The following is a 12,108-nucleotide window of genomic DNA, read 5'->3' as shown; positions in this document are numbered from 1 at the left end:
TACATTGAGGCTATTTTTTCAGATAAAGGGCTTTCCACAATCATTGCACTCATAAGGCCAACAAAGTACTTTTAAATGAAGGGATGCACATTGTTTTAGATGTAACACTGTTGTACACCTAACAGGCTACAGTATAGTGTAAACATTAATATGCACTGAAAAGCCAAAATGATTCATTTGACTTGCTTTATTGAGATATTTACTTTATTGTGGTGGCCTGGAACTGATGCACAGTGTCTCTAAGGTGTGTCAGGGGTTAATTTGAAAACTATTTCTACAGAGTTGACTAAATTAGAAAACTGGATAACTGGGGCGCCTGGGTGGCTCAGTCAGTTAAGCGTCTGACTTCGGCTCGGGTCATGATCTCATGGTTTGTGGATCTGAGACCCACGTCGCGCTCTGTGCTGACAGCTAGCTCAGAGCCTGGAGCCTGCTTCAGATTCTAGATCTCCCTCTCTCTCTGACCCTCCTCTGCTCATGCTGTCTCTCTCTCTCTCTCAGAAATAAATACAACATTAAAAAAAGAAAAAAAGAAAAGAAAACTGGGTAACTACTCTGAAGCTGAAAAAAATCCATCAATATATATATAGATTTTTTAAAGTTTATTTAAGACCGAGAGAGAGAAAGAGAAAGAGAGAGAGAGAGAGAGTATGAGCAGGGGAGGAGCAAAGAGAGAGGGAGAGAGAGAGAGAATTTCAAGCAGGCTCCGTACTGTCAGTGCAGAGCCTAGTGCAGGAATTGAACTCAGGAATGGTGAAATCATGATCTGAGCTGAAACCAAGAGTTGGATGCTTAATTGACTGAACCACCCAGGTGCCCCCTACTTGCTTTTTTAAAATGTTTATTTTTCTGAGAGTGCAAGTGGGGGAGGGGCAGAGAGAGGGGAACAGAGGATCCGAAGTGGGCTTTGCACTGACAATAGTGAGCCCAATGTGGGGCTCGTACTCAATGAAACTTGAGATCACGACCTGAGCTGAAGTTGGATGCTCAACCAACTGAGCCACCCAGGGGCCCTACCCATTGGGTAGGTATACATTTTTATATAGGTAGGTATATTTTTTTATATTTTAAAAGCAGATAGGGAAAAAGCAAAAGGTTAAAAATGATGTTACCATTTATATCTTTTCAGACCTCTGTCAGTGCGTGCACATATTTGGATATGTACCTATAATCTTCCATACACAGTGTGACATGGCATCTAGGTTAGGTCCTGGTGGGAAACATGGCACACTCAGGAGTGGTATGCTGGAAGACAGCTTTGTGACATGGTCACAAGCAAAGGTTTGGGAAGTTTAAAGAAAACAGAAAGGGATGGTGATGCATCCTGGAATCAGCAACTATAGGAAGTTATTGTGGCCTCTGGGCCTGAAGGGGTAAAGAGAGAGCACTAACTGGAACTTGAGAAGCTGTGGCTGTACAGAAGGCACTGTGACTGCTCAGTGCAAGCTGTGGCCTTCAGGACTGGAAAGCACCCATGGCCAAAATGTGGCCCAGCAGAGAAGGAAAATAAATATCCTGCCCTTTCTCTTCTCCTTCCTTCTAATCTCCCTTTGGTGACTTCCGAAGGCCAAACCCAACTAGAAGCCTTTGAGAAGGGTACCTGGTTGATGCAGCCCAGAGAAGCTGGCCTCCCAGGGCATAGAGCATGAGTGGAGAAGGGAAGAAAGTGAGAGAAGGGGAAAATAGAGAATGCCCAGCTTACATAAAGAGATTTAAATAACAATGAATATATATATATGTAGTCCTAGCTTGGCATGGTTCTGATACATACAGCTTTCAGGTACCATTGTTTGGTTAAATTAGACCTGACTTCTAACAATTGGTTCAAATTCCAGTTATCATGGTATATTAACATGGTAATTCCAGTTATCATGGTGAGTAACTGCATAAAATACAAACTTTACTGCTAGCTCTCCAGTCCACATATCACTCCACAAATAACAGATATTCATCATGGTCAGTGACCGATCATATCACTTCTTGCAAAGTCTGTCAGTGATTGGTCACTGCACACATTATTCAGTTCATATAGACAACGAAGTATGTATAGACAACAAAGTATGTAGCTGTGTTTCCTTCTTGTCTCCACCTAATGAACTCATGTGACATTTTACAAAGACAGATTATTGAAAGAGGAATTGGCCAAGAAAGATGAAAGTAATGCAAAGAAACAAAGAACTCTGTAAGTGAAATCTGAATCGAATGTACATGGAGTTCTGGAAAAAACAGCTGGCTGGGGGTGCGTGGGTGGCTCAGTTGGTTAAGTGTTTGGCTTCAGCTCAGGTCATGTTTGTGAGCTCAAACCCCTTGTTGGGCTCTGAGCTGACAGCCCAGAGCCTGCAGCCTGCTTCGGATTCGGTCTCCCTCGCTCTCTGGCCTTCCATCACTCACACTCTGTATCTCTCTCTAAACATCAAAAAAACCCAAAAAACCGCTGAAGAAACAATAGGAAGGAAGAGTAACAAGAATTTTAACTTACATTCTTAAAAGTTTATTTATTTTTGAGGGGTGCCTGGATGGCTCAGTCAGTTAAGCGTCTGACTCTTGACGTTGGCAACCGAGCTGCATGTCAGGCTCTGTGCTAATGGCACAGAGACTGCTTGCAATTCTCTCTCTCCTTGTGCCCGTACCCTGCTCATGCTCTTTCTCTCTCACAAAAAAAAAAATAAATGTAAAAAAAAAAAAAAAAAAAAGAAATGGAAAATTCTGCAATATTTTTAAATCTATATGAAATAGGCTATTAAGGAGCCCAAGCTTTCAGTTTTAAGAATGCTATCCTCTTATATCCATCTGAACTTGTATCTTGATATGAATACATGTTGTGAATATATCAGCGTTCATTTGTTTTTAGGCATTTATAGAAAACAGTTGTATACTTTTTCTCTTCCCAAATTATAAATACCAAGAACCAATTACAAATTCAGAGTGCCATGAAATTACACAAAGACAAATGTAACCAGCTTTAAAATTTTATTGAAATTCAATTTAGAAGTTAATAATTTAATATAGCATTATTTTGAATATTTTCTAACCAGTTCACCTGCTTTACATGATTTTTGGGCACAACTTTAAAGATTTGATACTTTCTGCTTAACTTTCCATGATATGTCAATTATACATTCATTAAAATCTCAGATAGTTCCCTAAAACTGTTCTTTTGTCAATGTCAGAATTTAAAAAAATAAGCTCAAATATTGAAAATTTAAGACATTAATATAGCCACTGTAATATAGAAAAGAAAAAAAAATACCTTACACAATCTGACTGTTTAAAATTGTTAACATTTATTGTAATAATGCAATATGAATTTTTAACATAACCATATGAATTTTTCATTAAAATGTTCAACCATTTCCTACTGAAGCATGTCCAAAGTTATAAAAATCTTCTCCTTTAAAGTAATCTATACTGAATTAATCCAAAGTAACTGTGGCACTTTACATAAGACATTTACTCCACTGTATATTTTAAGTAGCTAAGGGAAAGCCTGATCAATAGCAGGTTACTGGAAAGAATAAAAACTGCATGGTTTTCTTCAAGGAGTGAGTCGTTTGGGATCACGGGGGAACATTGAGGTCTGGCGAACATTATGCAATCCCAAGAAAAGCATAGTGACTCGTTCCAATCCTAGGGGAAAAAAACCCATTAATTCCTTTTCTGAAAACCTTTCAGTGTCTTACTTGATGAAACTGCCAACATAGTATCATTGATCAACAAAATACTTCTTTTATTTTGAGTTTATTTAAAATGAAGGGTTTTGGGTCTGACACAGAAATGATGCTGTATGTGGGAAGGACTAAATGAGATATCCTTAAGTTGTGTGGATTCTGCTAAGTACAAAAATCTTGTAAATATCCAAAACTTATGATTTAAACAAACATAAAAAAGCCATTTTATAAGCCTATATTGTTTTTAAATGAGACCAGAATCTTAATTATGTAGCCCAGGCCACCAGTATAAGATGAGGGCCATAAACTTGTTCACAGAAGTTTATTAATGGAAGTACCAGAAATTTACTATAATTCAATAGCTGTGTAACATGGTGGTTCCTAGTATAAAAGACTCTAGGATACATTATTGTAAATGTTCTGAGTACAGAAAAGACCGATTTTGAAATGTGACTTAAATACTGTATTGCTGTCAAGAATTAAGACCGAGTACCACCTAAGAAACTGAGAACTAGCAAATGAAACTTTGTGTAATTTAGTTATTTCACCAAAGTTGTAGAAGACATGGATTATAGAAAAAAGGCAAAGAACATATTTATATAGCCATAATTTTTAATTTTAAAGGAAGGTATTTAACTTTTTAAAAAAAGTTTTTATTTAGGTAATCTCTACCCAATGTGGGGCTGGAACTCATGACCCCAAGGTCTAGAGTCGCAGGCTCTTTCAACTGAGCCACCCAGGTGCCCCCAAGAATGTATTTAACTTCTAAAACAGATATAAATAAGATAATTAACATTTTTTCAAATGTTTACTTATTTTTGAAAGAGAAAAGAGCACACGAGCAAGTGGGAGGGAGGCAAAGAGAGAGGAGAGAATCCCAAACAAGCTCCATGCTGTCAGTGCAGAGCTTGATGGCATCATGACTTGAGCTGAAATCAAGAGTCAGAGAGTAAACCAACTGAGCCACCAGGCACCTCTGAGAATTAATTTTTTTATTGCTATCCCTTACCAAAAAATCTGCAGAAGTAAATTTGAACTTTGTATTAAAGTAATCTAATACTAATCTAATACCCACCACTATATCCCACTTTACCTTCAATCATTAATTACCAAAAAACAAGTATTTGACTTCCACTGTCAGTAACAAAAATATGTGAATTAAACAAAATGCACAAAATTCACAAACAGTTGTGAATTTCCCATTAAAACTTAAATTCTAGGGGTGCATGGGTGGCTCAGTTGGTTAAACATCTGACTTCAGCTCAAGTCAAGATCTCATGGTTTATGAATTTGAGCCCTGTGTTAGGCTCTGTCCTGACAACTCAGAGCCTGGAGCCTGCTTCAAATTCTGTGTCTCCCTCTTTCTCTGCCCCTCCCCTGCTCACACTCTGTCTCTCTTTCTCTCAAAAATAAATAAATCAAACAAACGGACAAAACTAAACTCTATATCCAATGTAGCACTGTAATAACAAAAGACTAGTATCAACCTACATGTCCATCAATAAGAAGCTGGTTAACAAAATTATGATGTACCCTTTCAAAGGGTTGATTCTATGTAGCATTAAAAAAATACTGAAAATGTCTTTAAGTACTGATAAGGAACAAATGAGAAAATACAGTAAGTGACAAATGCAAGGTATTGAATGATTTATATAGTATGCTATAATTTGTGTAAAAAAATATTTTTAAAAGTGTCTATTTTTGCATATGCAAAGATTATCTCTTCAAAGGTAAAAAGAAAACTAGAAACAATAGTTTCCTATAGGGCGGTGAATACATACTCTTCTATACCCTTTTAATTTGAAACATTTTAAAGTACTATATTACTTATTCACCAACCTCCCACCCCCCAACCAAAACAAACATCAAACAAAAATTTCAAGGAAACTATACATTCAGAATTCTTTTAAGAGTCTCTGATAGGGTCTTCTAGGGGGTGCCTGGGTAGCTCAGTTGGTTGAGATCTGACTTGATTTCGGCTCATGATCTCACAGTACTTGAGATGGAGCCCTGGGTTGGTCTCTGTGCTGACAGCATGGAGCCTGCTTGGGATTCTCCCTCCCTCCCTCTCTCTCTCTCTCTCAAAATAAATAAACAAACATTAAAAAAGGTCTCTGATAGGGACATCCAAAAATTTAGCTAAATTTTAATTTATTCTTTTATTTTTAAAAGATTTATTTTTTTATAAGTTTATTCATTTTGAGAGAGAGAGAGAGAGAGACAGAGCGAGTGTGTGCTCATGTGGGAAGGGGCAGAGAGAGAGGGCGAGAGAATCCCAAGAGAATCTGTCAGTGCAGAGACTGACATGGGGCTCAAATTCAAGAACCATGAGATCGTGACCTGAACCAAAGTCAAGAGTCGAACACTTAACTGACTGAGCCATCCAGGTGCCCTGATTTCTTTATTTTTTAAAAAGTAATCTGTACACCCACTGTTGGACTTGAACTCACAACCCTGACATCAAGAGTTGCATGCTCCTGTGACTGAGCCAGCCAGGTACCCCTTACCCTTTGTAAGTTACAGAGTGGTCTCTTACATTTACTCTAGAAGTGGTCCTAGAAGTCAATGAAATATTATTACATTACAACAAAAAATTTAGCAACAATCTGAGCTAACTTGAGGAAGAGCTTTAATTCGGGCTATTGTGAATGAACTCATAGATGCAGAGAAAAAATAGGGTACTCAATTTAAAACACATTTTGTGGGGCACCTGGCTGGCTCAGTTGGTTAAGCACCCAACTTCGACTCAGGCCATAATCTCACAGCTCGTGGGTTCAAGCCCCACATTGGGATCGGTGTTGACAGCTCAGAGCCTGGAGTCTGTGTCTCCCTCTCTCTCTGGCCCTCCCCCACTTATACTTTGTCTCTGTCTCTCTCTCAAGAATAAACATTTGAAAAAAATTAAAAAATAAAAGACATGTTGCTTCTAAACTCATCAGAAAAAAAATGACTAGAAATTTACTACAATAATGTAAAACACACAAATTAGCTGTTCATTTGGTTCCTTGGAAGTTAAATTTTCCTTTAGTCATAACTCACAAATTTGTTATAATTCATATTTGTACTATATTTAGCACTTATGGATCTATTTGTAAGTAATAACAATATATAAAAATACTTAAGAGTCTAATGCTGAAGAAATTTAGTTAGACCTGAACAAACACTCTGCCAAATGAAATCTGGGTTGGAAATATATTGTCAAAATATTACTTTTTTTTTTTTTTAATGTTTTATTTATTTCTTAGGAGAGAGAGAGAGAGACAGCACGAGCAGGGGAGGGTCAGAGAGAGAGGGAATCACAGACTGAAACAGGCTCCAGGCTCTGAGCTGGCAGTCAGCACAGAGCCCGATGCGGGGCTCGAACCTGCGAACCGCGAGATCATGACCTAAGCGAAAGTCGGACGCTTAACAGACTAAGCCACCCAGGTGCCCCTATATTGTCAAAATATTAAAATAATATTACCAATGCCTCCACCAGCATGAGGAGGGGCTCCAAAGCGGAAGGAATCAATGTATGCCTTAATTTTCTCCAAATCTAGGAAAAAAACAAAAAGAAATTCAAAAGCCAAACATAATTTATCATTTTATTTAGTAACTCAAAAAAAAGGTACAAAGCAATAATTATTATTCAATGAAGATGAAAACAAATGACTACGTTTCTGAGAAGTCTTTAAAAGGTTTAAAATGTGTTGCTTTCACAATATACATTACTCTCCCAAATATATTTAAGTTGTTTACCAATTCCATGATGTAAGGCTCTCTCCGTTAGCAGCTGAGGATCATGTATTCTCTGAGCTCCTGACAGTATTTCTTCTCCCCTCATGAACATATCATAAGAGTTGGACTGCTTCTGCAGGGAAAAGCAAACAAAAGAAAACACTACTTTTCTAATGGCTATCATTCTATTTCCATTACTCATATGAGGAAAAAAAATCTGTTGCTCAAAGAGCAAGGCCATTTTCCCATACAATTAATGATGCAATCTGCTCCAATGAACACAATTTGTTTCTCTAAAACAAGATTAAACTAGTGAGAGCTGAATAATAACTTCTTCCTTCCCTCTATCAGATATACTCCCCTTCTCCAATACCTTCCAATAACAAATCAGAGCACCATATCTAACTTGTAAGAAGTAGTGCTGATTCTCATTTCACTTTATCATCTGAAATGTTTTTAAGTATGATATAATTTTGAGTCATTTTTGGAACTTCAAATTATCAACAGGTGTAGTCTTTTTAATTTAGATTCTTAAAAATGTTGGGGCGCCTGGATGGCTTAGTCGGTTAAGCGTCTGACTTTCGCTTAGGTCAGGACCTCGCGGTTCGTGGGTTCGAGCCCCGTGTCGGGCTCTGTGCTGACTGCCAGCTCGAGTCTGGAGCCTGTTTCAGTCTATGACTCCCTCTCTCTCTGGCCCTCCCCTGCTCGTGCTGTCTCTCTCTCTGTCTCTCTCCTAGAAATAAATAAAATATTAAAAAAAAAAACGTTAACAAAAGTAAATTGAAAATCAGTTTACCATAGCTTAACCTATTCCCTTATTATGTTTTAACTTACTTTCCCTGTCTTTCAATAAACCAGTGGTTCTCAAAGTATGATTCCTGGACTAGTAGCCTCAGTATTACCCAGAACCTGTTAGAAATGCAAATTATTAAGCTCCTCCAAGACCAACTAATCAGAAAGTCTGGCGATGGGGCCCAGTCATTAGTGTTTTAAAAAGGCCCCCAAGTGATTCTGATGCACACTGAAGTTTGGAAAGCACTGTAATGGAAAAACAGTAAAAGGCCAAAAGATAACACAAATTAAATGAACTCCCAGGACAGAATGCTGTTTTTTAGTTCAAAGTCAATGATAATATGTACTATAGTCTGCAAACCTAATGATGCTATTTATTATTTATATGGCATTTCTTCCTCATAAATCTTTAAAAAATGAACCATGAAAATGATTTTTAATGTAGGTTTTGAGACTAATTTTCTAGAATACTCAAATTCCACAGTATCATTTTGACCTCAAATGACAGAAACTAGTAGTCATACATATAGTGGTCCATCAAAATTGCATATTACTGATGAAAACCATTATTCCCACTGTACAATTTAATAAACTCACAATAAAATTTCCCCCTTCCCCAATTGTTTAAAATAAAACTACTTACAGGATTTCTTGGGTCAGGCATGGTATAGAACGGTCTTACAGCCAATGGATATTTATCAAGAATATAAAAATCTGTATCATACTATAAAAAAATGATTAAAATAAATTAAAAAATTTTCAACCAAGGTAAAAAGAAGGCTAACATTTTGATAACTGTCTTTTAAAGAATAAATTTTGTTTTCAAAATTATCATAATGACACTGTATATACAATAAGTACTCTGTTTCTTTCAAGGAACATCTGTATCCTATAGTATTTTGCCACTATGTTATAAATTCCTCTAATAATTTTTGGCGGCTATTTACTGTTCAGTGATAGTTCAAATATTGTTTTCTTCTTCTTTTTTTTGGATAGGTAATCTCTTTCTAATTTCTTCCCACTTAAAATTATGCTGCAATAAACCTTTGATTTTCATTTCTTTCTTTTGGTAATCTAATTTCAGATACAATTTAACTTTTGTTAAATTATTCTAAATCTCTTTGGGTTTTACAGAAACTATATTAAATCTATAAATTATATTAGGAAAAGCTGGCATCTTTTACAATATTCATCTTCAAGAAAACCTTGATTATTTTTCCAATAATTTACATTTTTGTATACATATCTCAAAAATATCTGGTAATATTCTTTTAATGAAAACTATAATTGAATTAAATAAGTAACATTAGCATGAAGTTATGACATTTTTGTTAGAAAGAATAGTTCTATATGATTTAGATTTAATGAAAAAAATCACATTTCAACAGTTTTGATGCTAACCATTTTTGCTACAACTCAAGCATAGAGAGAACATCAAATGAGCTGACAAACTGGAACCGGCTCTGCTGAAACAGCATTAAAGGTATAAACTCAACACTGTAGTTTCAGGAAGAGGTGAGCTCCCCTGTCAGTTTTGAGTGCAACCACCAGGAGGGGCTCAAGGACCGTCTTCATTCATACACAAGTCTGAATTTCTTGAAAGATCACACTAAATTCAGCTTTTACCTTTTTTCAGGTTTTAAACAATGAGATAGGAAAGCAGCAGAGGTAGAAAAGAAAACTCATTCACCTTCAAGTCCCATCAGTCAGCGAAGGTACTCAGAGAAGGCCATTTCTAAATAATTTCAAATCATCTTGAGGTCCTTTCTGACCAATCTGATTATCTGATGCAGGTACCACTTTTAGGGATACCTCAGTAAAACTTACTACAAAAATCAAATATTGAGCTAATTAACCTGACCGAGTAAAGCCTGTCTGAATATTTTTTATTTTCCCAATAATTAAAAAAAAAAAAAAAATCAGCTTCCTTGGTTTTTAAATTGGTGTTTAAAACCAGCCTCCTTGGTGTTTAAAATTTATTCTGGAATCCTAACATTCCGGAAGAATGTTGCCCCCTGCAACTGTTCTTTAGTACCAGAATATGTTTCAGATTTAGAAAAATCCCGCATGTACAAGTGTCCTACCTTTTCCTTCACCAAACGACCCAACAGTTTTTCATTTGGTGTACTGAAACAAACAAACAAAAAACTCCATAAAATTAGATATCTGAAGATCAAACAGCAATTTATTTAAACAGTTTTAAGTTAATAAGGCACTTCTATTTGAGGTTCTCAAAGGACAAAAAATTTGGACAAAATATATAGTTGTCTATCCTGCTCCTTTTTAAAAAGGTAATTCCAGTGACTTAACAGTAGGTGTTACTCAAAAATATTTAAATAACATGATAAATAGATTTAGCAATCACAGACTCAGAAATTACATGGATAATTTTTCTACAATTATATATAATAAAAGTTCACTATAGCAACATGGGTTACATTCTTGCCATTAAGTAGTTCTACTTTCAGATGGTCTCTTTTTTGTTACTCTTTATTTATTCATTGAGAGAGTCTGCAAGCAGGAAGGGGGCAGAGAGAAAGGAAAGAGAGAATCCTAAACAGACTACATGTTCAATGCAGAGTGACATGGGGCTCAATCTCACGACTGCAAGACCATGACCTGAGCTGAAATCAAGGTTGGACACTCAACCGAATGAACTACCTAGGTGTCCCTGTTACTCTTTATCAAAGGTTTATAAAACAAAAATCAGTATTTCCAAGTCTTTAAAATTTAATAGTGTTATATAAACCAATTAAATTTTTATACCTAAGACGCTGTTACTTTAGCTTCTATCTTATGTAAAAGCAATTGCCAAAATACTTAAGAAAATATTGCTCAGCTTAAAATAATTATAGAATTTATAGTTTCCTTTAAAATGCAATAAAGTTTTGAGCAACATAATGCTTTAAAAAGCACCAAGAAAGACAATAACCACCCTTTGCACTCCTATATCCATATGAATTATTGTGAGGGCTTAAATATTTTAATTTAAGAACTTTGAACAGATATTTTTATAACTTTTGGAGATCTTAATTTTATGCCCTAATCCTGTGTGGGGATGGATTTAGTTTGCTGTCTACCCTCTCTAACACACTGACTTAAAAAGAGAGCTAACATATTAAAGGACAAAATCACAGCCAGAAGTCCCTAAGTTCTTCATATATGGGGGGGGTAGGGACAAAAAATGGTCTGCATATACAAAACTATCAAAACTCAGGCAAACCACATCACACAACATTTTATTTCAGATCACACATTAAACAAAACAGCAACATGTTCTATAACCAAAGTTAATAAAACTAAAGTTTATTACCTGTGTGAAAAAAAATCATCATTCATTAATATACTCATTCTTTCATATCTTAAACCTAATTCCTAAAGTTTAAAAAAAAATCACAAAGTCAAACCTCAGATCTTCTTCATCTCCCATTTCGATTCCAGCTTCCCTAAGCATAGCCAAAGCTTCACAATACTCCAGTCTTAAAGTTGGCTCCAAAAATTTGAATGGCTCACACGGGAATTGTTTATTCACTGTCTGAATTTCAGTTTGAAACCTATTTGTACAACGATGTAGTTAGTAAAAAAATATATGAAGTGTTTTCTCCACAAGAGGTCGCTGTGGCAATACATAAAAATAAGATTTTAGAAAAATTTTTACTAATACTGGTAAAATAAGCAGCATACAGCTTTATTCTTCTACACACTTGATACACGTTTTTGTTTTTTTTTTAAAAAACAAAGAAACATTTTTAATATTTCACATGAGTCATTATACGTGCAATGATGAGGAAAGGGCAATGAGTCGGTTCAGTTGGGATAGCAGCTCCACTGTCAGCCAAGTGCCTTCTCCAGCTGAACCACCCAGCCGCACAGAAGCTTCTAGCTGTCCGGGAAGACCATTCCCTAATGGCCGGCTGACGGAGACCCAAGA

General features: G+C 36.0%; 1 protein-coding gene across 3 annotated transcripts in view; it reads right to left on the bottom strand.

The window, feature by feature from the left end:
- Positions 1 to 2,953: 2,953 nt before the first annotated feature.
- DARS1 (aspartyl-tRNA synthetase 1) overlaps positions 2,954 to 12,108 on the bottom strand; it is a 62,121-nt gene continuing 52,966 nt past the window's right edge. For all 3 annotated transcript variants that reach the window (XM_039229942.1, XM_039229940.1, XM_039229941.1), the window contains 6 exons: positions 11,585 to 11,731; positions 10,262 to 10,304; positions 8,821 to 8,901; positions 7,407 to 7,518; positions 7,132 to 7,203; positions 2,954 to 3,627 (listed from right to left, as the gene is read on the bottom strand). In XM_039229942.1, the coding sequence (XP_039085873.1) occupies positions 3,536 to 3,627; positions 7,132 to 7,203; positions 7,407 to 7,518; positions 8,821 to 8,901; positions 10,262 to 10,304; positions 11,585 to 11,731 (547 nt within the window). In that variant the 3' untranslated portion in view covers positions 2,954 to 3,535. The remainder of the gene's footprint in view (positions 3,628 to 7,131; positions 7,204 to 7,406; positions 7,519 to 8,820; positions 8,902 to 10,261; positions 10,305 to 11,584; positions 11,732 to 12,108) is intronic.

Source organism: Hyaena hyaena, unplaced genomic scaffold (genome assembly GCF_003009895.1).
Source record: "Hyaena hyaena isolate Hyena2069 unplaced genomic scaffold, ASM300989v1 scaffold_41, whole genome shotgun sequence".
NCBI lineage: Eukaryota > Metazoa > Chordata > Mammalia > Carnivora > Hyaenidae > Hyaena > Hyaena hyaena.
The sequence above is the reverse complement of the archived record's forward strand: the minus strand, read 5'-3'. Positions and strand labels throughout refer to the sequence as shown.